We start from the raw sequence: 26758 nt of genomic DNA on the forward strand, positions 1-26758 counted from the left end.
GTTCCTCTCTGTTTCCTGCTGCTCTGCTCTCTGACATCTCTTATTGTGTCTCAAGGGAGAATCTGAGCGCGCTCAGCGTTTCACCGCCGAGCCACTGGGAGGGAGGTGGTGAAACATTTTCAGTCCGACCTGAGCAGGATGACACCCAGCAGGGGGATCATTAATTTTACTGGATTTTTAGCCTCTGTTGTGCATATTTTCCAGATAACATCATCATCAGATGGTCAATTAGCATTTGGTATCTCTGAACAAGAAGATTTACGTAAAAAAAGGTTGAAATACTCTTTGGACACAACCTTTGTGTTATTTGTCATTTTAAATCTTAAAGCTAATTTCTAAAAAATAAGCTTTACATCAAAGAAGCTGTTAACGTATTTCCTCACCCAGGAGGATCCCTCTCCATCATGACAGAGGTGTGATCAATGTGAGGATTTAATTAAGTATCATGGCTGAGAGGAGCTGCTGCTGTTCAATAGGAAATTGGTTTGATAATTGGGGGCTAACGGGCTATCACAATCACACCGCTGCTCTGCTGCTTCAAAGGGACAACTGATTACCTGGTTATGTATTACAGGCCTGTACAGATGCTCATTCTCTTCGTCTTTCCGCGGGCTCGCAGAGTGTAATTTAGTGCCGGGACTGAGAGCGAGGCTGGAACGGTGTGAATGATTGGGTCAGAGAAGTGTCGCCCAAACAGCAGGAAATCCCTCAGAGTGAAGAATTCATTTTTAAATGAAAGAGAGGCGAGACACAGGATCGGCTGGAGCTGACAGACCGTGTGTGTGTGTGTGTGTGTGTGTGTGTGTGTGTGTGTGTGTGTGTGTGTGTGTGTGTGTGTGCGCGTGTGTGCGTGTTTGCTTCCCACAGATTTTGTTTTACTTTGGGTCTCCACGCCGCTGATAGCCGAAATCGTCTGCACGTACGTAGCTTCAAGACAACATTTCAAGGATGCCTTGAGGGAATTTCTTCAAATTAAGCACAAACATCCACTTGGATTTAACGATTAGTTGACAAGAATTTGGTGCTCAAAGGTCAAGGTCACTGCGACGTTATCTGTCTCATTCCTTTGAATGAGATATCAAAATAACACCTTGAGGGAATCTTTTCAGATTTATCACAAATGTTTGCGTAGGTTAAGTATTCGTCAAAGGATGAGGTCACTTGCATCAGTCTTATTTTTGTGAAAGAAAAATCTGAAGATGGCTTTGGCGGAATTTCCTCAAACTTGGCACAAACGTCCACTTGTACTTAAGAATGAACTAATTAGAATCTTGAAGGTCAGAGGTCAAGGTCACGGTGACCACATAAAACATATTTTTGGCCATGACAAAGGAATTCATACACTCAAATTTCCCAGAAATGTAAGATAGGATATAAGGATGAAATAATGACATTTATATCCAAGAGGTCAGAGGTCAACTGTGACATCATTCTGCAAAAACCCTTTCTGGCCATTACTCGACGCCATAACTCGAAGGGGAGATATTTGGTCTCATACTGTGAATCTTGGGTTTCCACTTTGAAACTTTGCTGGTTGTATATATCTTCTGTGCTGTCGGGGGGAAGATGTGTGTGAGGCATCAATGTTTTCAACGTTGGTATTTCTATTTTTCAATGCTATATTACATCATGTAATGTTATATCATGTTTTAAACATTTTAACGGCCCTGTACACGTGTACAGGGCCGTTATGCTGATATTTTGAAAATTGATTTCCCCTTCATTTAAAACAAATCTTCCCATAAAAGCCACCAGAACATAAAATACAAGACCAAATGCTCACTTTACACAAAACGATCAAAATCACAAGTGTGCCATAACTTTTGTATGTTGTTTTGTAAAAGGCCAGCACAAGCAAGCTCTTTATTATGATATATAGTGAGTTAACCTTAAGCAATAAATATTGCAAAAGTATACATAATTAGTATTTCTGAACCACATGTGTAATATACTGTATAATGTCAGTCATGATAATCTTAAGAGAAGAGTGACCTTTGCAGCCTCATTAATTTCATGCATATGTTTATATTCGAAACTTCCTCCTCGTATGTTTTCACTTCATAATGAGGAACATCACTTTCTCTTCTCCCTTGTGGTTGTTTTTATCTCCTCCGGGGCTGGCGACCATTTTTAATGAGATGCACATACTCATAAATGATGACAGATGTATATTTCTTATTCTGGTGACATAAACAGAATATTCTTTATTTCATTGTGTGTCATGTGAGATTCACTACGTGTGACCAAATAATGATGAAATGTAGGATCCAGTTTTTTTTAGAGCTTGACCCATAACGAGGAACTAAAAGAAAGGATATCTCTGAGCCCTCTGAACATCCAGTGATGCTGTTTATTTCTTGTTAGTTATTTCCTGCTCAATTAAACTCCCCCTCATCTTCCTCCTCTTCATCACCCCCTCCTCTCTCTCCGTGGGCCAATCAGAGAGCCACAATATGGAAATGTGCCTGTGAGAATGCCCTATTTCTTTATAAATAGCTGGGTGTGATGAAGAGGAGGTGTGTACAGTAAACAGAATCAGTCCTCTGATGTTGGACTGAGTTCAGTTTGGTTTTTTGATTCGTGAGTTTGCTCCTCTCTGTTGCCTTTGGAGATTCACAGAATGAAAAACATTCATAACTTTAGGAGGAGAGTCAATATCTGATGAGAATAAAACTGAAATAAAAAAGTCATATGAGAAACACACATAAGAAAAAGTCAATGTTATGAGAACAATCATGATTTAATAGAAATGTTATTTTAAAGGAGCAGTGTGAGATTAAGGCAGATTCAGATGCATCTAAACGTGAGGATTACAAGCAGCTGAAACTTAACCTGGTTGGAATCTTGCCCTCTCCAAAACAAATGGAACAGGTGATTAAAACCGATAAAAACGGTGAAGAAAGCAGCTTCATGTTTAAAAAAATCGTATTTTTCTTATGCTCTCATCTAAGAGTGGCTACCAACTATGGTGGCCAACACAAAAACGCAAATGTCCCTGACCAGAGCCAGTGTTTGCTTTGTCTGTTCTGGGCTTTTGGAGAAACGTGGAGCTACAACATGGTACTCTCTATAGACGAGGACCTGCTCCCTATTTAGGCGAAGGCACTGAAAACACTATGGTGTTTATGTTCAGGTGATTATACATAAAAGTAAACATAGTTATTACTCAATATTCCATTTCTGCAAATATATGCCCCCAAAATCCTACACTCTGGACCTTTAAGTGATAAAGATGTATTTTTGTAAAAAATGACCTCTAAAGTTGTCCAATTTTTAGAAATGAGTCATACTTTTAAGAGAATTGAGTTTTAATTGTAAAAGAAGGCTGTTAAAAAGTCTGTATATTGTGAGAAATTAAATGTTTTTGACAAGAATACTACTGCCAGATGAAAACTGCCATATGGGGAACGAAACAGTCTTAATATTCAGAGAAAAAAAGGTTCCTCATGTTGAAATATCTTTGGGCGAGATACTGAATCATATTGCTCCTGATAGCTGCTCTGCAGTGTGTGTGAATGTCTAAACTGAGTAGCAGATGGCACCTTATGTGGCCTCGGCCACCAGTGTGTGTGTGAATGTGACTCTGTAGTGTAAAGAGCACTGTAAGAGGTCTATATTTATGAATGATTTCACATCATACAGGAACAGTAAATATAATAAGGCAGTGATAATGTGATAACAGTTGAATGAACATGGATCAAAATTTAAGAGATCATTTTTTAAAAACATCTATTTTGAATAATTAAAAAAATGAACTCGTCTTGTGTAGCGGCACAATGGCGACACAAGAAAAGTAATTTTTCTGTTTATTACCTCTACACCAGTAAGAATCTAAAAACACTAACTAATTAATGTTAAAATATAATTCCTTGTGATGAAGTGAAATTTTGTGGTCACTTTCACACAGCCTTTTCACACAGCTGTAAGTCACTGAGGGATGTAAACAAATAAAAATAAAGATAGAACAAATAAACTCATCCATCTCTCCTCTTCCTCCTCAGTCCGTATCGTGTGGAGTCGACAGTGGTGTGAAATGTCTCCGTGTTTGGATGACGAAGGTTGTGATCTCCTGGTCAATCAGTCGGGCTGGACCTGCACGCAACCAGGAGGCCGAGTCAAGACCACCACGGTGAGAACCGAACCAGTCTAAACTAGCATGAACCTGAACCTGTGAGGCATTATCTACATGTGATTGGCATTCGTTGGCACTTGATTGTTGTTGTAAGACCAGCAGAAGGTACTTTAACTCAAGTATTGTTCTTAAGTACAATGTTGGGGTAGCTGTACTTGAGTGTTTCTAGGTATTATTTTTGTCTTTCAAACACACAATAGGAATCAAGGCAGTGGAATCGCACACGCAGAGTGACAAACAAATTCACCAGGGAAACGTACAAACTGAATATATGAGGAAAAACTCATGAGCATGGAGAGACTGCTGGATGATGCAGGGCAGGTGTGTCGATGGGCAAATGAGGGAAAGGCACAGGAACGTAGGAGGGGAAAATCACAGTAAACCAAAACCCAAAACCCCATGCAACACAGTCTACCCAACAATAAGTCCAGCAAGTGAAAACAAAGACAGACAGGAAAAAAACATGTTTTATTTTACAAAAAGCATTCAGACAGAAGTTTTCCAAACCTTACATAATGTAATTTAGTATTTCTAACCTCTTTTTGGTTATTGAAAGATTGCTCTTAAATTTAATCCCAAGTTACATTAAAAAGTCTTATAAAGTCTGAAATCAAACTTGCTGTAGGAACTCTTCTCCTTCTCCCCAAGACAGATAAACTCCATAAAAACCCTCTTGAATCAGCTGGAAAATGCATCATCACAAAACCGAAAACATGGCTGGTTTTCTGATGTTTCAGCGATATGTGGTTCTCACAGGACAGCCACGCTACCAACATATGAAGATCTTATAGTATAGAATATGATTCATTGCTGTAGATTAAACTAGAGTATATAAAGGAGTTTGAAGTCTAAAACAGTTCTTTTATTTGTAGGTGTTTTGAGAAAAAAAGTAACTTTCACAGTAAGAAATAGACAGAAAGACCAGTAGTAAAATTACCATGATAAAAAGATAATATTTAAGAGAATTAAAGATTTTCGGTAAAATCAGTGTGAGGTCATTGTGAAGAGAGCATATGAGTGTGCTGATATACATTGTTGGATTTTATTTCCATCATACACCTTTACATATCGCTACGATATACCGATATATTCATTTCCTCTTTACTGTGAATCATCATCACACGCATGCATCTTAAAGGACACACACCTTGTTTCTATCATTCAAACTCAGCCAGAAACACTCAATAAAGGAAAATATTTCAAAATTAGAATAAATCTGGTAATGTTCTTTTGAATTAGAGACCTTCACTCCTCTGTGTGTTCAATTTCAATCAAAGATCCAATTTTAAACATCAGCTTACAATAACATAATGATATCTAACGAGGACACTGCTGGCCCTTATTCAAATCACAGCCAGTGTGTGTGTTTTTGAGTGTGTGTGTGTGTGTGTGCACTGATTGAATAATTGCTACCCATGAGCACTCTCTTCTCCGTCTGTCACTCCTCATGGCGGCTGATTAACCGGAGTCGTTTCAAAAGCCTCTTCATGCAGCAGTTATGATCTTCACACTAACCAAACCTCATTCAACTTTTGTTGATTTTTTTTTTAACAGGGCACTTCTTCTTTCGGCCCTCTGTTACTCTCTGTTGGAGACTGCTCCTTTTAATGAGGCTGATTGTCTGATTATGTTTCATTACTGTCTATTGAAAAACCTTCAGGCAGCATCAGTTGTGAGTGTTAATAGTTTCTTTTTTCGTGGCTCTGCAGCAGCATTTGTTCACCTGCAGTCTGATTAGCACCTTCAAACTGTTCTGTGATAGTTTAAAAGAAAAACTCTTCACCAGCAAATTGACCTTTTTTATTTCAATTTCAGTCACCTTGAATTTGTTAAGGAAACACTGTTTTTCTCGCATGCCTCCGCTGAAATGAAGGATCCATGAAAGGCAAACGTTTTTCATGAACTGAAATGCACAGGGACCACATTTAACAACAGAAAAACTATTTGGTTTGTTTTATTGTGTAATGTTTTGGTAAATATCCATGAGTTTGGTAAGTGCCGAGCATGAGACTTGGATTATACTGCATAAGTTGTTTGAGAATTTGGAAATGGATGTTTTGATATTGTTTCACTGTTGGTAAATGCTGTCCCAAATAACTTCAATTCATGGTTTTATTTTAATTCTCCATTCACATTGGAAGCATGCAAGAAAAACAGGGTTTCCTACAAATTCATCTACAAAGTATTTGTGGCGGCCCACCACGATTAAAACATCTGCCACCACAAATATATTTTTAATTGATGGAGCTGGACCATTTACTTTATTTATATTTTATTATTTATTTATATCAACTTTATTTCCATTTGGTTATGTATTGCAGCTTTAGGAGCACAGATAAAGCAGCAGAACTCCATTGAAAGTGAAACTTCACTAGCAGCAGCTGCTCCTCTCATCCATCAACCACCTCTGAACAGATCAACAGATCAGTTATCCATCCCACTAGTCACAAACTAGGGACACAGAACAAAGGGACACACAGACAAAAGACAAAAACAAGAGTTTGCTGTTGTTGTCGTCGTCGTCACAGACAACTTCCTGTCAGCGTTACTACAGACAAGTGGAACAATGTACATGTAATTACTGACTGAGCGTGGAAAAACTGAGAGTAGCTAAACTCCAGGTCCTAGAAATGTCTTAAAAATCTTAGAAACGTCCAAAAATCTGAGAAACGTCATAAGTCCTTTAAATGTCCAAAAATCCGAAAAAACGTCCTAAAATCCCAGAAACAAGCCTTCAAGCAAAGCAAGATGAGTATCCCTGCTCTACGTGCACCCTCAAGTCTGTGTCCTTCATGCTCACATGTGAAGATCCTACTACAGCCTCGGTATTGTGACGTAATTATGGCCAAGAAATCAGCTCCCTCCAAGATACATTTTTTTAATCCCTGAATTCCAGAAACCAACTCTCAGTTTACATTTACTGCTGTCAATTGCATGCGAGAGCTGAGTTTTCTCTGAAAGCTGATATCCTGCATCAAAACACCAAACCCCCCTGCTCACTTCTGCTTCCCTGCGTTCTGGTTGGTCAGTTTGAGTCAAGTCGATCCGCTCTCTGAATAATGAAGTCTGTCAAACCGCTGCTGACTTTTATAAACCTCCCTCCTCTCTCTGCCCTGTCTGAAGCGCTTCTCCTCCGGTGGGAACTTGTTGTTGTAAAGATGGACAGCAGAGCGAGGAGGTGCTTGCCGTCATGAAATTCGGAGTACGATCATTGGAGCGTCGCCTCTCTGCCTCGTGGGGAAACAGACACTGCTCCAGCACGTCAGGACATCTGAAGTCACATACATATTGAGGGATTTCGTCTTTTGACTCCCAGACTGCAAAATACAATTCTCTGTTTTTAAACGCCCTTTCTTTAAACTTTGTGAAATACATTTTTATGGTATGTTTCGCACGCTCATCAGTCTCTCCCATTCTCGTGAACACAATCATGAACACCGTGAGCGAATTTCTTCAGATTTGGCACAAATCTCAACTATGAAGTGATTAGATTTTGGCAGTCAAACGTCACTGTAACTGCTTCTGTCTCTTTCTTATGAAGAAAATATCTGAAGAACACCTTAAGGGATTTTTTTATTTTTTCAGTTTGGAACGAATATTCACTTGTCTGTCTGTCATGGACATCAAGTAATGATAGTGTTTTCCCTAATCCTCAACATTGTTTGTCATTGTTGTGAGATTAATCCACTATTAAAACATCTCAATACAGTCAACCTAATTTAGGTAAAAATGTACCATTAAGCATAACAAGTAAGCCAGTCTGCTTAAAATCACACCGTCTCCCTCCAATTCTCTGGCTGATTTCGGTTCACTAACTATCTGGTGCGAGCGGAGACTGATGCTGAATTGCCTTCCCAATTTCACTTGTCTCTATAAACCAAACTCAACTTGAAGTAATCGTTTTTCGTCTCCCACACCACGGCTCTGATAATTCATTTAAACAAATCTGACATTTATTTTGGTGCTGCACATGCTTTGCGCACAGAGGAGAAGTTGCAGCCATGGCATGTGTATGTTCTCTGGGATTCTTTAATATTTAAAGTTTATTTAGAGGTTCATTTTAAGTATCCGTACATGACTATTTAATGAAATCACAGTAGTTTTCCTATATACACAGACTTTATTATTTATTAGGTGGTATATTGAATAAGAAAAAAAAAACATGAATTTAATTTATTTATGAACCGACAGGAAATATAGCAACATTTAATTGGATCACAAGTTAATGGGAAAAATAACAGTAAGAGGAAATACAAAACAAGCCCTGCAGCTAAGGTATGAAGAAAAGAAACATGTTGAAAAGCTAAATTTGATGTAAATGAAGCAAACTTCCCCCCCAAAAAGCTTTTTTTTTTTCTCTTCTGCACTTTCTTCCCTGCATATCGAACTGAACTTTGACTGACCTTTGTGTCATCTGTTCGGTGCGTTGGTGTGTCAGAGCAGCTTCTACTCTGTATATCCAGAACAGTTTAAACCTCAATGCAAAGACTTTCTTTTATACGCAGTAAAACGTGTGTTAACTCAGCAAGAAAAAATATATAAAAGAAATACTAAATGCCTGAGTCTTACTGCATTATATAATATACAAAATCACCATAATGCAGGAAATTAAGTGTTTGATGCTCAAAACTTCCTGGGGGAGGACAACCAGAGCCTCCACTTAATATGGGCCCGCAGCAATGTTCAGACAAAATGAAGTCATTATCTGAATCGCTGTACAGGCATTAAAATAAATGTGTAATTAAGCAAGACATGGGTTGCTGTATTATTATTTTTTTTTAAGAGAGGGGTGGCCTTTTTTGCTAGAGCACCTGCCCTCCAAAATGTCTTTATACGGGACTGGGCATGATATACTGAGCATTGCAATAACTGACTTTTTTCAACTGTGAATTATGTCCCCGAAGGAAATTTTAATAATTATATTATAATAATAGAAATAAAATGATACTTGGAGTCTTGTCTTGTATTGATACGATATTGCCACTTGATATATATAGAGATACTATGCAGTATCCTTTTTTATAACTCCCAACCCTTATACCCAAATGTAAACTGTGTGCAGCGTAACTGGTGCAGGGAGGCATATAACCGTGAGGCGGTATTTATAATTTGGTAATTCTGAAAAATGAACACAAATGGCATTAGGAAAAAATCAACAGAGCATCTCTGCATGCACTCATGAATAAATATCTTCTATGTAATCATTTTTTTAAATAATATAAAACTTTGGTGCAGCAGTTGCAGAACAAATCAGGAAAGATTGCCAATGTAAAATAAAAGATATCACTAACTTGCAGATCCAAAAAATATAGAATGCCAAAAATATTAACATGATAACAGTAAGGATCAGTCATATACATGAGTAGTAAATCGTAGAAATAAATGATTGATCTTTATTTTAATGTAGATATTAAGAACATGTCAAGTCTGAATAATGAGCCACAAAACAGCGTGATATTAAATGTCTTGACCGCGATCCTGACTCTAACAGGAAGCAGAGCATGCTGGGAGAAGATGTTTGATCCTCTGAGCTCCAGCCGATGAATGTCTCTGACACAACAACAACTCTCTCATCTCTCCTCTTCATTTGGCTGAAAGATGGCAGCGCGTTGTTGCGTCTGCCCCTTTAGGCTCTAGAAAACCTTTTTTTTTAAGATGGGAGCTTCACGCAAACAAGCTCCTCTTGCTAATGAAGGACAGCAGATCTGATTGCCTCGCTGTGAGGTAACTTAAATTACAGAGGCGCAGTGCTGAGTGGGCGGACCGATGCAAAACTCAACTGTGTTTACATGAGGAGAGGAGTGAGCGTTCATTAAAGCTCAGAAAGCGGGATCAGAGGAACAAATGATGTTCAATTAGCCCCGGGGAAGCTTTACAGGCTTACAGGGACGTACAGAAAGTGTAGAGGATTTAATTAGTGATATATAATGAGTCTAGATTGTGCTCCTTCACACAGTCTGATGGAGAGGCTCTTACAAGGATACAACTGTTGTTATACGGACCCTTTTTGGTGTGATGAAAGACTGCCATCTTCCTCCTAAAGGAAATACAAGACTTTTTAACATCATTTAAGAACCGTTTCTTATCCAAATCCTCTCTGCACGGTGTGATTCTTGTCTGTCCCAGATCAAGGCTGATGGTTCAAATCCTGACGGTGTATGAAATGCAGACCGAAATCATGCAATGTTTACTGTGTTTGAGGCTGCTCTGTCTCGTGGAAATCATATTTATATGCCAGTAATTTGCATCAGTAAATACCAACACGTTCTCATCCCAAGTCATCACATATTGTTGCTTTTCAGTGGACGTCCTCATCTACATATTAAGCTTTTTGGTATTCTTGTTCATTGGCTGTTTACCTTCTGAGATGCCGCTATTGTGATGTCAAAAAAAGCACATGGTGGATTACGCTCACATTGACAACAAAAGCACATGGCAACCAACGCTGGGACATCAACAAACGTGCATGCTGGCATGGATGGTTTGGGTTTTCTGTTTGTAATCTTATCTTGTGAATTTTGCTTGGGGGGGGTCTCTTTGTTTTATCCACGTTTAATGTATCTTTTACGGTATCCTGTTTATTGAGAAAGTCAGCTCCTTATGTGCAATGACTTCCTGCCTGTTTTCCCACCTGTTTTCTGTTACACCTGTCTTACATTAGTTGGTCCCTCTCTAATCCCAGAGTCTTCCTGTTCAGTAAAAGTCTTGTTTGCTCCACCCTAGTGTCAGGCAGTCCTTGTGTTTCTGTCCTTTTGCCCGTGTCCACCCACCCCAGCTGCGTCTCATTCTTGTGATTAGTTTTCTATATACCTGTGGTTTTCCCTTTGTTCCTTGTCAGTTCATCGTCCATGTTTCACCAGCCTAAGTATGTTTTCCAGAGTTTTGAGTGTTTCAGCCTTTGCAGCAAGAGTTTAGTTTTATTTTAGTACATTGTGTTCCTGGAATTTGGTGCTTCTTGTCATCCGCCTGGCTTGGGACTCCTGCTTATTAAACCTTCAAACTTTTCCTGTAGCTTCCTCCACTGATTCTTCGTTTGGGTCCAGACCTGTTTATCCAAAATAATGCAGACTTATATCAAACCTGGATAACATTATTGTATAAAGAACAGGACTCTGGAGTATTTCTTACAAGCTCTTACAGAAGAAGAGAATACAAATCATAGTTCTGTTAGTGTTACCTCAGAAAAACCCGAGACATCTTTTCACCCAAATATTCACCTGTGTGTTTCAGAGCCGGACTGTAATTTCTCAGGAGGATTTTCAAATATCTCTGAAAACATTAAAAATGGGTTTTATAGCTCCATTTAATATTTTAAGAAGCTGCAGCTTTGGAATATAAATGAGACGATATCTGGCTTGTTTTTGCTTTGGAACTGAAATAAATAGTAACGCAGCTCATTGTTTCTCATCACCAGCCGCAATTCATCATAAAGCAATTATGGTGGAAACAAAGCCGCCTGCTTTCCAGTTTACTCCCAGCTGCAGTGTTTATCATAGAAGCAGCAGATAACACACACACACACACACACACACACACCTCTGATTACTGAAGGCAGTTGTTGTGCAGTGATGTAATTTAATCTGATGTCAAATGAACAACAAGATTAGGCTCATTTCTGTCCTCTAATTTCATTTCTTTGTGGTATTTTTCTCCTTTAATGAGCTGCAAACAGTAATGTTCTGTAATTAATGCCAGCTACTGATTGGTTGGTTTTCACGCTTTTATTTTATTGCGCTGTATGTCTGTGGTCAAAAAACTAAATTATTGTTATCACAGCTTGTGTTTAAATCAAAATCATCATCGTTATCATATCATGTCGTATGTGATATTGTGTCGTTTTTAGAGAAAAAGCTGTAAAAAGCCACTGTAAACTACCTGCTCAGTAACAAACAGCAGACCAACTCAGTTAGCTGGTGCAAATGGTGGAGCCTCTGGCATCTAAAGAGACAGATATTTTCCTCAGTAGCTGATGGAGACCAAATACAGAGCAAAAAGAAAGACATTCTTTAGCCGACTAAAAATGTTTGAACCATGCGAGTCTGTAAAAATGAAGCTGCTGGTGCATTCAAGTGGTAGTTGAAGAGGTTAAACCTGCACACTGCTTTTCATCTGTTATAGCTTAACAGCTGAAAGTGCTGAACATTTCATTTCCAACATTGGTACATGATCATTACAGCCTGTGGAGCGAGGGTGTAATTTGCCGTTGCAAAGGTGTAATCAGGCGTCGTCGCAGCAGAGAGCAGAACTCATTTGTGTCTCGCTGCATCAGCTCGCTTGTAGTTTTTTCTTTCTACAACATAACCGTCCTTGAAAATGAGTGTGTGACTTTACCTGTCTGCATGTTTCTATATGTTGGAGTGTGTTTGTGTGCTGGAGCCTCCTGTCTGGTGGAATCCTGCAGAGGTGCTTTGAATTTATTTTCCATCGCACCAGGAGAGAAAAAGACACAGGAACAAATCACAGTCTGCTCAATCAGACAGAAATCCAATTCTCCTTGGAGAGGAGAACAACTATTTACTTTGAATGTGAACACGGCGTGATGCAAATTCAGACACTGAATATCCTGTAAATGTTTTCTTTTAAAACCAAGAGGCTGTTTGTGTTCTGCTCAGATAGAAACTCTGACTGAAACCTGTAAACGGTCACAGGTTACGGATTCTGTTTTCTTATCGCTTTACTTTAAACCAAGGATGTCAAGACATTTACTCAAGTAGATACTCGTGCTTTACTTTAGTTTTTTCATTTTTTGCTACTTTATTCTATTCCACTACATCTTAGAGGTATTATTGTACTTTTTACTCCACTTTTTTGTCGTGATCCTGCGTTTTTGTAAATATTCTGTTGTCTTTTGAATTGTGTTTGAAGGGTTTGAAGGGTTTTCTGTTTGTTTTTCCTTATTTCATGTCTTCATTGTCTGCTTCCTAATTTATTTTGTGGGTTATCTCCTTATGTGTCATGTCTTGTGTTACTTTCTGCCTTTGTCTGTTTCCTGCCTGTTTTCTTTAACACCTGTCTCACATCAGCCTCGTTAGTCCTTCCCTGCTCGTCAGTTTCTCTCAGCCAATCAGCTCCCTGCCTGCTCTTCTGCCTCATCACCTTATTCTCCTCACCTGAGCTTCTTCTCCCTTTTTCTCCAGCTGCACTTCATCCCCTCGTCAGTCTAGTTTGTTTTAAGTCCTGGTTTTCCAGTTCAGTCTTTGTTGAATCCTTTGTGTGTTCAGTTACTGTTAGCATTAAATAAAGAGTGATCTTTTGAATTCATGTTGCTTGCCATCTCCTGCATTTGGGTCCACCTGCTCTGCATTACATGGCACAGATAAGTTTTTTTTTATCGCCTGTCCAGTGAATATTTAGTTCAATTCAATTTTATTTATAAAGGCCATTATCACAAACTCTCACTATCTCACTATTTGCCTCAAAGCGCTTTCACAACATATGACATTGCTCTGTCCTTAGACCCTCACAGCAACTAAGGACCCCCCCCCCCCCAAAAAAAAAAAAACAAGGATAAAAGTAATTTCGTTTTTTAAACTTTGTTTAAAAAATGACCAATAAATCTACCTTCTGCCTCCTATAATGGGGATAAAAAATAGTAGAAACCTCTTCCAGGACAAACAGATGTGCACTAGATGTGATAAAGAACACTAAAATTACAGTAGTTCACAAAATAATGCATAAGAAAGAGAGGGGGAGTGACAGAGGGAGGGAGAGAGGTAGAAATGCACAGTGACAGTAACCATGAAAACCTTGATGTGTTGATGCTGAATGTTTGTGATAAACTGAAGAATAAAGTGTTCTTTCATGTGTTGAGGAAATGGTTCTTAAAGGTCTGTAGTGTATGCTTTAGTGACATCGTCTGATGAGGTTTCATTTTGCAATCACCTGAAACTTCTCCTGCGTGTTAAACGTGTAGAGGAACTATGATGGACGACTTGATAATGCCAGTTTAGAGCCAGTATTTAGTTTGCCCCTTCTGGGCTACTGTAGAAACAACATGATGTATTCTGTGAAAGTGCACACTGGCTGGACATGAGCGTTTGTTATTATATGCCGGCAGATGTCCAGATGGCACCTGCCACGGCAGCATAATAGACAGAAGTTCAGCGTCAGTGTACAACGCGGCCAGACAGAACTTGCGTCCACATGAGACACCGTTGGACGCTGTCAGGTTGAAATGCTGTTAACAACTTAATATAGGGAGCATGAAGGTCCCTATTAAGTGGGTGGGTTCAAACAGACCCCAGACTTTCATACGAGCGTCCAGTGTTAATGTTAGGCTTCCCGTCTGAATGTGATGTATTTTTCTACACCTTACCGTGTGCCTCCTTTACCTAAACCTAACCATCTGTGCCAGTATGTGCGTTTGTTGACATCCCAGCATTTGTTGCCATATGATTTTGTCGCCTAAAAATAACCACGTGCAGCATAATCCAATCGTGTGCTTGTGTTGACGTCACGGTAGCAGCATCCTGGAATATCAACAGCAGACACAGAAGGATACCTGATGTGTAATATGTAGATATGGAAGTCCACTGTAAAGCAGTGATATGTGACGATTTGGGATGTGAAGGTGAAACCCAGTGAAACATGATGATAATGAGACAACATATAAACAAAATAAGGACTGTCTGTTTTATGATTTTCAAGCTGATTTACATCATTTTTTTTATCTTCAGGACATAAATGGAAATCAGAGACTTATTATTGTAAAGATGAAGTTGTTGCTTTTTATGTGTGATGTTTCCTACATGTTGTGCCATCTGAGTGCATCAGGGAGCTTGTTATGTGGGATACTGAGGACCAAAGTGTCTACCTGTTGTGTCCCCGAGAACAAGACTGACAACTGAAACTAAGAGCAGTTTTTTAGGTTGTTTTTTTTTAGTGTTCACTTTGACCTGAGCTCAGTGTATCACTGCAGCAGTGTTGCCTCCTTTTCTTGCAAAGTTGTAAGAAAAGTAGTGCTCCAACACACCTTCATCTCCATGTTTAATCAGCTGTGAGCGGAGTGTTTAGGCCGCTCTGAATGTCGATGCTGTTTTAAGAGTGATGTATGGTTCTCAGTATAATCCAGCTCGTCCTTGTCTGACTCCTCCAGCTCTTTTTAGGATTCCAGCTGCAGTCAAACAGGATGGACATGAATAATTCAGGTGCTTAGTGGCTTGTAGGTTCTTCTTCTTCTTCTTTTTCTTCTTCTTCTTCTTCTTCTTCTTCGTCTTCGTCTTCGTCTTCGTCTTGTGAGGCTTCAATTGGAAGCAGTTACAGCTACAGCTCGGCCTCCACAGAGGCAAAAGAAATCAGTGTCCCAGTGCATCCTCAGACCTTCCTGTTTTTTAATCACGATCTCAGAGTCTTCTGGAGGACATATCGAGTCACCAGAAAAAATGTTTGCATTGTACATTTCTGCCATAAAAACATTATATTTGTATATTTCATAGATAACATGTCAACACTTCTAAAGTGCCATAGTACATGAGCTGTCTTTGTCATGGAGGAGACGGTGGGGCATCATACGTACGCGTAAGGTGTAGGTATCTTACACCAAAAGTAGCAGTTAGTAGTATTTGACGACTTAGGAATGAGAACGGGCTGGTGCATAACCAATTAGACGATTGCTGAATTCCAGTCAGCTGCTTTGATTTTAGGATCCTTGTATCATGCTTGCTTACTCACTTTCACTCCCACAAGAGCATTTAAATAGAAAGCCATCCTGCTCTTTCTACTATGATAAGTCAAAATGTCTGGCTCACGTTCTCAAATCGTCTTGCATCGTTTACAGTTTCTGGAATGAACTTCATTTTCCTGAAACGTTCTGCAACGTTGTGAGACGGGCATTGAGTTATGTTTTCTCCCGCCTGGTGGGTGAGTCAGACGTGTTACCCAATCAGCAGTAACGTGTATTTAAAAAAAAACAGTAGACCTTCACTTATTATACTTACATGTTTTGTGTACATTTCACACTTGCTTTGGTAATGTATCATACATTATTTCACGTTCCATTTTAACTGAACTGAGTGAAGACTGCAGTACTAAAAGGCAGTGCAACCTTCATAACACAACAGGGTGTTCAACCTACCACCATTTCTGACTGAATATATGTTTTGCCACATTTTGCTACAGCTAAACGCAGCCCTGGTGTGACAAAGACCTACAGCCTTGACTGAAAGCCAAAGGCAGAAAGTCACATTGCTGGTTTTGTGGAGAAAAGGTTTTTAAAAAAGGGGACTCTTGAGGTTTCCTGGTGGCATAATGTTTCATATATTCCATGTTTGTTGTATGTCAGACCCCTCTGTCTATCCCCATATTTCGTGACCTTACCTGACAGAAGAAAATGTTAAATAAAAGATTGTTAGCTTCAACACCTGCAGAAGAATACCCAGACTGTTTCTTAGATAAACCCTGAAAAAGCTCACAATTGTCACACTACTGAAACAAAACTGCCTGTTTTGGTAAACAGTATGCCTCAGGGGGTGTTGGAGCTTTTTCTCTGCAAACAGCTGCCTGCTGCGGCTAAAAACGAAGCTGTTCAGTTTGAGTTCCAGCTCAGCTGCTGTTAATTGGATGAAGGACTGTGTGGTTTTTAATTCTGTGGTCTGTGTGAGGCTTGTTTCCTCTAATGAAACCCAGCGGAGTCAAGATGCTCCCCGACACCAGCTGGAAGAAAAACATGAAGCTGAGGACTCAAACTGAACTGCTTTTGTTTTTAATCAACCAGTCTGATCCTAGTCAATAACTTTTTTATGATTTTTATATGTTTTTGCATATTTAATTCATAGCGACAGCTTAGGAGTTATATAATGCATATTGTTATATTTAAAACTGCACTTTATCAACACTCATTGTACCTCATCTGATGCGAACATCTAGAATTGTTCTGTCAGTATTTTATTATTTCGTTCAGTATGTGGCTGTCTGTGTGTCTGACTGTGAGGGAATGTAACTAAGTACCATGCTGTGCTAAAATAGGCTTACAGCTTTGACTTACTTGAACTTGTAATAATGAATAGGCTTATTTCCATTCTATTCTACTTTCTACTAAAGCTCCACTACATCTGCTTCATTTATTGACACTCACTTTATTAATAAATAAAATAAATTCATGTTAATCTGATGTGAGGTGGTGCTATACTACTGATCTGTTCGGTCGCAAAGCAAACAAAGTATCGTCAATTGGCTCCACACTGACAAATTAATCTTTTGATTTAATCTTTACATGAATATACTTTCACACTGAGCTCATCATTTGCACGTATGTGATTTTAGATATCGGCTGTGTGGCTATGACATCACATCACAAAATGATGGATACTTTGTAATTGCTATGTATTTTGTTATGGGATGTAATGGTAAATCTCATTTTTTAAAAATCATATTAATATTAATCTGTCTATTTTTCTATCTATTTTATATCTTTCATACTGAAACATGACCTCATGCTAATGAAGCTGATGACCAGCAGACGCTCTGATTGGTTGTAACAGATTCTCTCTGTAATTTCTATCCTGCAGGTCTCCTGACAGCGGCGGCGAGGACAGGCGCTCCCCAGAGAGAGACTGGCTCCCATTGTCCATCACCCATCATCGCCAAGCGGAGCATCTGCCGCCATTACTGCTGGCGACCCAATCATCCGCCACTATCAGAGCTGAAGGGCGCGGCGGTGGTATTGTCACTTCCTGCGTCATGCTTGAGCGACCTGTGGCACTTCCAGCCTGAAGTTGTTCTTTATTACTGGGAGGAAAGTGTTGATTTTCCAGGACGTTTGAAAGAAAAGCAGATTGTTTTGACCAGCTGCTGGATGAATTTCTTTTTGTTTGGCACAAAAAACTCTGTTTCGTTTTACAGACCAAAGATGAACAGAGCCAACAATGAGACGTTTTTAGACACACAAACTATAGCTATGTAAAGAAATGAACTCATTGTGATATTATACATTAAGTGACTTAACTGAGCAAAGTAAAAATTGTATATGAGTTAATGATAAAAACATGTATCTGTACGAGGAAAACTGTCCATGTTATGTTTCGGTACAGTTCAGACGTTCATGGCCTGAACATCATTCGGGTTGAGAAGGTTGAAAATCACATCAGTCATTTTTATGATGAGACCATAAAACTTTAAGACATGTTTTAAAGATTAGAGGCAGTCTGACGGTGGTGGAATGAAACTTCAAGTGCTGTACTTAAAGAGTAACTTTGGTATTTATCAACCTGGACCCTATTTCTACACGTTTTTGTGTCCGAGTGACAAATACAAACAACAATCTTTGAAATTGATATAGTATTTAGAAAGAGCACAGCAGCAACGGCAAAACAGGCTGCAGTGTGACAGCTAGAGGTGTGTTTGTACTGTCAATGACATCCACAAAACACGCATTTTTTATGCCACTGACAGATTTAGATTTAGCCTCACTGACCTGCTGTTATTAAAAAGAAATTTCTTCAAGAGCCACTTATGCAGTTTTTCCCAAGCCTCTTACATTCATCAGTGTTTTCTTCTTTGAGATTCGTTCTTGAAAAACATGAAAATAGGATCCGGGGTTAGATATTCCAAAGTTTCCTTTCATATACAAGTTTGAGGCACACCTAATGGACTTTGTCAACGTCCAACTTTAAAGTACCGTCCAAAGTGTTTGGTATCATTGTGCAGAGTTTCCACTTCCATCATAGAAACTGCAGAACACAGATGATTTTCACCTCTTCTCCACCGGACCACATCATGCATTCAGATTCAGATTTTACATTTTGAGTGCAACATGCAGTCAGCATGGTAGGTTTTAATGAAACAAGCAAACCATTTCACACTAGAATTATGTCTGTTTGGGGGGGAAAGAAGCGTTAAATGTATTTTCAAAAGCCTAAAGTTCTATATTTAACAATTTTATATATTGTATCTTTGTAGAGAACTTTTATTTCACACATCGCTGCTGTTCAAAGCTTGCTTTTGGTTTCTGACTGTCGAACTGCTTCTCAGCAGGGACGCAGGAGGAGTTTTTATACCACTTTCTAACTTTCACCATTTATAAGCTGTAACTTGACTTGAATACTGACCTGTTAATACATTAACTTTTAGTTTGCTTGGTCCTTTGGCTAATTATGTCCTCAGTTCTCTCAGTTCTTGCATTATTTTCACAATAATCCATCAAGTCTGAAGCTAAAAATATGGGTAAATCATCCAATTAGTTACTGTATATAAACAGAATATCAGAGTGCTGAATTAAACAGCTAAACAGACAAATCAAGCGTCGTGTTGCAGGAAGGGTTAGCGTTAATAAATAATCAGTGAACAAAGTCATTAGTTACAACTTATAAATCTCTTCTCTTATAAAGAGAAAGTGGTGTTGATTTTTCCTCCTGTTATTGTAGGTTATTTTACACCAAATCCCAGAATGCAGTGTGTCATTGCCTTATTTACTCATGTCAGCCTGGAGGAGATTAACTCATTGTCTCTGTTTTCTCTGCCAGTATGAACCATATTTTTCATTAAACAGAAAACACAAGTTCATATGTGTTTTATGTCAAACGTTTTCTTCTGATGACAGATACGGGCAACAGCATCTTGATGTGTTGGGTGGATGGATTATTATAGAAGTGCTCACTTACATGGATTTTAACAAATTTGCGATCAAAATTTGAAGGACATATAATGAGCGCATTAAAAATATCTAATAACTTTATAAACCTGTGAAAAATGGGGGCAAAAACAGAAGTGTTGTGTTTAAACTTTTGTTCCGTTTATATATTTATCGTTCCAGCAGGGCATGGTTGCCCCCCCTTTATACCTCGCTGAGTATTTGGCCTTTGTTGTAAACAGGAGATTTGTACCCACAGCTGGTTCTTCAGACTGACGGCTGTTACAGACTCACTCGTCTCCCTGTCAAACAGAAGCCCTCAGATGTTTTCCCGCTGAATTCAGTGACTGAATGTATCAGTTTTCAGGCGTCAGATGAACTAAAAATACAGAGCAGAATGTAGGCTGAGCTCTCTGAGACTTCTCTGCTCTTATATTATCCTTTTTTATTTATTAACTTTATATCCTGGCCTACTTCCCGCCCCCCACCCCCCTCAGCACTATTAGCCCACTTTCACATACATAGCAAGAAATCGCCAGAAATCTTCTCTTTGGGATCAGAGAGAGCTGATGAGAAATCATCACAGTGGCTTTAAAGTTCATTCAGAGCAGCAACTGAATAAGACTATATAAACTTCATCAATCGCGTCTTTTGTATGAATGATATGAATACAAATGTCTGAATTCCCTACACCTGCAGCCTCCGAAAGAGGCTTTAACCCTTTAAAACCTGGATTGACATCACTTTTCGTGTCCTGTGTTAAGATGCCTTCACAAGTATTCAGACCTTATAACTACTGATTTGATTTTTTCTTCGTGAACACGAGGGAGAAGGCAATGAGCAAGAAACTGTTAGATTTAGAAAATTACATTAAGCAAAAAAGCTTGTGAAAAAATTATACTTATCTTTTTTAAAGCACTTCTTTACTTGTTTGTTTTTGTTTTGAACTTTTGTTATCTTTTCTTTGCTATTTTTCAGGTAATTTTCTTGTACTTTTAAAACTTATTAAAACTGCCTATTCCCGATGTTTTTAAAAGAAATCAAGCCAATTTTTTTAGGTTCCAAAGGGTTAAGCTGGATGCACAGTTGGCAAAGAGAAGAGGACCAAAGCGACTGCAGGGTTCAGGTAGTGCATGCATGCTTTTAATGTTGTTGGCCTCTTTGTGGCTGGAGCAGCTATAAAGCTTAGCTGTCAGCCAGCTTTCTGTGCGTTTGTTCTGCTCAGCCTCTCATGCTACCCCAAAACTCACCGGTTCTTTGTCTGATTCCCTCCACTGTCTTTTGTTTTTCCCTTTGTCTTGAAGCAGATTCATAAAGCCTCAATTTTTTCACCAAAGTTTATATATTTTCAACCCTCAGATGTAGCCTGAAATCTGTTTGCACTAAATTGGCATCTGCATGCTCCCATTGAGTTTTTTTGCAATCACCAATAAAATGCACATTGTGTTCTGTTAAAGCTCAGTCTGAACAACAAATTACATTTCCAGTAACACCTGTGCCAAGATACTGGTCAAGAAGATAAAAAAATGTGTGCATACAATTTAGTTCAAAATAAACTTACATTTTTTTAGTTTACTTCCTTATGTTTAGGCAACAAAAACATGTTGTTAAAAAAAACATTTTTTTGGCTTAAAATAAGTGTGTTTGTTACTAATGTAATGCAGCATAAAACATGTCACCTTGTATGCTACATATACTTATACACTACATCGTTGTAAAAATATTTCGATTGACTTTTTTTTTTTTCTTCTGGACGCTTACAGCGGGCTCCTGGGTGAACGTCGTAAATTTTCTTATACCTTACCGATTAGCCCACTGACCGAGTGCCGGTATGTGACGAGTTGGGAGTGTGCGTCAACATTTGCATTGACTTTCTTTCACAAAACCAGCAAGAGTTGATGAACAATTACTTGCTTAATCAGTCAGTTGATTCGCAGAAATGTAATCGCAGCAAATGTGAAAATGAATGATTGTTTCAGTAATTTATCAACAAAATGATTTGTAGTTGCAGCACTTTTTCTCTGTTTTATATTGTTGCAAAATGAATTTCTTCAGCATCCAAAACAAAACATTTCAAGACATCAACATGGATGCTTGCAGTGGTAGACCTTCCTGTGCAAAATTGCATTTTAAAAAAATCAATTACAAGAGAAATGGTGCAGTGGAGTGGAGGCCTCTGTAAAGAGCATAATAGTAAAAAAAAAAAAAGAAAGCCACCCAGGGCAATGTACAAAACAAGGAAATTAAATTTGCAAATTTGCACATACCATATTCTTTTATTGTTTATAATTATTTTATTGTTTGTTAGCTAATTTTATCGTGGTAGTCTCTAATAAGCTATTGCTGTTGTTGTGATGCCCCCCTGCTTGTTTCCTCTACCGCTGCTGTGTTTTCTCATTCCAGGGCAGCAGACTCGATTGACTGCAATCAGTGATATGGGACACACCTGGGCCTCATGTGCTCCATGCACATAAGAGACTGATCAGCAGTCAGTCCCGACTGGCAGACCTCCTCACCACACCTTTGCTTTGCGTCTTTTGTTTCCTTTTACAGCACAACACCCCTACAGCACATTTGCACTCATCCAGTCCCTAGGCTACTGACTCTACCGAGTTCTCCTACTTGTGAGCTTATTTGACTAATTTGTTTTAGTCAATAAATAACTTTATTTGCTATTTCACTCATGCGTTTTCCACTTGTTATGCAATAAATGCTAATAATAATATATTGGGGAAAACCTATCTAAGCCATGCAATGTGCTAGGTCTGGGTTTGGACACTTGAGAACTGAGATGGTGATTTGTTGTCACCCTAACAGGAAACTAAAGCCCCTTTTCCACTGCACAAATAACCTGGCTTTTTAATGCAATGTGAACAGTCAAAATTGGCATTTACATCTGGCATTGATCAAAATACAACACCCAGGTGAACACACTAATTTTAGCAAGATGCAATGACACACTGACACAAAATACCACAAGCAGCGCTCAAACATTGATCCAAATTAGTCTGTGCCGAATTTGAAAGAGAGACTGAATAGAGGCAGGTTTACCTGTGTTAAAAGGAGTGCACACACAAACTTATTTGGATGAAAAAAAGGTATAAATAAGGAAAAAGTCACACCTTTTTTTAATGACTGTCTTCCAAAATGAGACATCAGTCCGTCATTTAGTGTCAATATACTGTGTTAATTACAATATCTTGATGAATGTAATGCTGAGATGTAACTCTGTGATTCCCTCCGTCTTCATGGCTGCAGGGAGTCGATCTGATGTCAGCCAGTCACCATGCTCCATTTAACATCACTAACAGCCCAAATACATTAAATCTATTTCTAAAATTCAACATATGACTAATAAATTACGACGCAATATTGTGTTCACAATGACAGTATTGAATAGCATTAATATAAACGTTTTAATATCCTAATATTCTGCAGGCAGAGCTGGAAAATGTTTGATGGGGAGCAGGACGCCTGGAATACTCTGCTTCGCCTGTTGCCCACAAGACCCGGCCCTGAATAAACGGAAGAAAATGGATGGATGGATGGATAGATGGATGCATATCCTAAAAGAGGATAAACAAAAAACAAATACACAATTCTAACACAGATTTTACAAATGCAAATAATTTCCTGCCTGAACAAATACAAATCCTGGGCTCTCTGCATGGCCCTGGTGTGTATGCTCTTATCTAAAAGTCACAAGTTTAAAAAACATCCTAAGGAGCTTTTCATAAACTTACAAACCAGCTTTATGTCACTTTTGTGCTAATCCAGCCTCAGTTGTCCTGTGGCTTCTTCCATCATGAACTGAACGTGCCTGGGTTTAAACCAGAAGTGTTTTGTCAGATATAATCCTCCTTTCTTAGAAACGCTTCGTTGTTGTTGGTGAGCAGCTGTGACAGCATGAATTATCACAGTAATACACCAGTCAACAGCTATTTTTTGTGTTTTCCCTGAACTGAAGACGTTACCGTGATCCAACTTTGCAATCTGCTGCTCTTCACATTCTGCTCTAATTACTGAGTTTGTTTTTCCCGTAGAGGGATTAATTATTCAGAGTTTCTAGAAACCGAAGCTGCGCGCAGAATCCGTAATGATGCAGAACTGTACTTTAAATAACACTTATAATATATCTAGGAATATGTCCAATTATGAGTATGTGTATATATGTAAATATATATATATATACATACATACATACATACATACATACCTACATACATATACATATAAGGCATTGTGGCATTTCTCTGGAGTTGTTATACATTTCTGGTTATAGGAAAGATAACATGTAGTCTATATAGGCTTCAGTGTTTAATTATAAATTATTTATTAAGTACAAATGTTTTAATTAGATTTTATTTAAACAATACATATTTAAAGTAAAACAAATATAAACAAAAACGGAAAACTAATAAATACACCAATGATGCATGTAAATATAAAATATGTAAAATTAATAAAAAAGAGATTGCTTGAGTTAATAGAAAATACTCCCTTATTCTGTCTTCAAATATTTAAATTGTAATTAATAAATTTAATATTTGTATTATTATATGCATTTAGTAAAAAGACTTAAAGTAATAACTAAGATGCTTTTTTATCATGCTGTTTTTACTTTCAATACATATTGGCTGCATATTTGATCATTTTGACAATCAGCCGCTTTTTTTCCTACTGAGCAATGAGGCGTTCAGGGTCAGACCTCTCTGTCTCTCTCTCCTTCTCCATCATGGTGTGTTTACTTGCACTCTGACTTCTCATTGTTCTGCTGTCTGACACAAACAAAGGTCATCTGGCTGCTTCCTCACCTGTCAATCAACCTGCTGAGATGACACAAGTTGAAACTGGGAGCATGTGGAGAGGATGATACTGCCTCTGTGTGTGCACACGTGCAAGTGTGTGTCTTCCTGTACCTCTATCCTTATGGGGACCAAGTAACAGTCATTATAAGTGGGGACATTTTAGTTTATTTTCATTTTAGAATACCTTTCCCAAAAAGATTTTTTGCACACAAACATTCAAATGTTTAAATTAAACTACTGTACCTCACAATATAAAGGTAAAAGACATTTTAAAAAAATACATAAAAACAAGTATCATTTAGTATCAAAATAGTATCACAGTATAAGAACAGTAAAAAAAGAACTCTTAAGAATGTCATGACAAAGTGCCCTCATACACACACACACACACACACACACACACACACACACACACAAGCACACACTCACTCCAAAGCCTCAAGCACCAAGTGCATTATCTTTTGCTTGCTTTATTTAATAGTGCAAAAGCAGCAGGTGCAAAATTATTCCTACACACTCAAGTCCTGCACCTGGGGGCTACAAGCCAATGGTCAGAATAAAAAAGCTGAAATCCACTATTTTTTAAGTACAGTTAAAGGATTAGTTAATGAACTGATCAGCTGATTGACCAAACATTTCATGGTTGGAACTTATCAAATGTGAAGATTTGCTGCTTTTCCTTTAGATGATTGTAATAATTGTAATGTATTAGTGATAATGTTCACGTTTGGACTGTTGAATGGACAAAACAACATTGTGAAGGCGTCACTTTGGGCTTAGTCACTACTTTTACAAACCAAACAATTAATAGATTAATGAAGGAACTAATTATCAGATTAATCCCAAATGAAAATAATCATTAGTTATTACTTTAAGATGAAGCTCCAACTCGAACGACTACAACATTTAAATCCTGCTTTTATTCAAACGCACGAGTCATAATCTTCTACTTTTACAATATTAGCTGAAGTAACATAACAGTCAATAGGGACTTGTTTCTTATTTCAAGAGGTACATTTTCTTGTTTATACTTAAATAGTTTTACTGAATTAACATTTTCAATGCAGGTCTTTAAATACTTGTGAAGGGCGTCTGACAGCAGCTATGATGTCAATCTAGGTTTCAAAGGGCTAATACTTCCCCAGATCTGAACCGGCACACTATAAGGTCAAATACACTTATTTAAAAGATCTGAAAACTGCCTCCATCACTGGTAAAATATGATATATTGTGTCCCTGTTCAGTAGAAGGATATTCTGTATGAACATCAGAGCTATCTGAAAATGTTAATTTACCAAATAATTTTTCATTTGTTGAGCAAACAGTAATTTTTCGAATATTTCCCGCAGAAATGTCTCTCTCCTCCCTGTACAGTGATTGGAGATGAACGATGGGAGAGGAAACAGTTGGTTGTTGGTGGAGACGTTTGACAGCAGCAGCAGAGCATCTCTCCTCTCTGGATGAATCCATCTAGCCGATTGATGGTTCAGGTTACATTGAGACTCTTATCCAAGCTCTCAGCAGCTCTCGTCTGTCAGGTAGACTTCATCACGACTGCCCTCCTGCTCTGACGGGGATCTGTCTCAGTCGGGTCGTGCTCTCTGGGCCTCTGGTGGCTGTGATTATTGCTGATGTTTTTCCACCATCGATTAGCTTTCCACAGAGCCGTCAGTCAGCGGGCAGAGGCGTCGTATGAGACCAGTCCGTAAAGAAAGATCAACACAAACGCTGTCAGGTGTCATGTGGTGTCTGTAACGGGAAATGAGAAGCGTCTGTTTGAGAGGGTTTGAAATGAACACCTGACACATAAGTGAGACCCAGTGGTGAAAAGTACTCTAACTAAAAAAGTATCCAGGAATTTTGTGAGGGTTCCTTTGCCTTAAGGGATGAAGTGGTGCTTGAGTCTCTTTAATAGATCACAGAGATCCCTACAGGGAGTCAAGGACACCTTGAAGGTGGGCGGGATGTTTACAAAAGTTTACAATTTTTTTGACAGCGTTAGTGGTTCAACGTGCCGAAATGCCACCAAAATGTTAGCCACCTTATTCACAATACGGGTGTCGTATGAAGTATTCTGATTTGCTGTTTTAAGAATACTGGTATCATCATTTGTTTAACATTGTTGTATAATATATTCAACTATATAATATAGTTTTGCTGTGTTCGTACTCAAATAAAACCAAACAGACACACAGCGATTCAGACTCTATTCTTCTCTGAGAAAATGACAAAAGAAAACGTCACAATGAGATG

General features: G+C 38.5%; 1 protein-coding gene across 2 annotated transcripts in view; it reads left to right on the top strand.

The window, feature by feature from the left end:
- LOC121950145 (chemokine-like protein TAFA-5) overlaps positions 1 to 19630 on the top strand; it is a 43618-nt gene extending 23988 nt beyond the window's left edge. Inside the window, exons 3-4 of one of the 2 annotated variants that reach the window (XM_042496063.2) lie at positions 4002 to 4129; positions 7256 to 9179. In XM_042496063.2, coding sequence (XP_042351997.1) covers positions 4002 to 4129; positions 7256 to 7288 — 161 coding nt within the window. In that variant the 3' untranslated portion in view covers positions 7289 to 9179. Of the gene's footprint in view, positions 1 to 4001; positions 4130 to 7255; positions 9180 to 17637 lie in introns of those variants that run through there. The other variant, XM_088080162.1, reaches the window with a different exon arrangement.
- Positions 19631 to 26758: the final 7128 nt, after the last annotated feature.

This window comes from Plectropomus leopardus, chromosome 7 (assembly GCF_026936395.1).
Source record: "Plectropomus leopardus strain MGB_pleo_1.0 chromosome 7, ASM2693639v1, whole genome shotgun sequence".
NCBI classification, from domain to species: Eukaryota; Metazoa; Chordata; class Actinopteri; order Perciformes; family Serranidae; genus Plectropomus; species Plectropomus leopardus.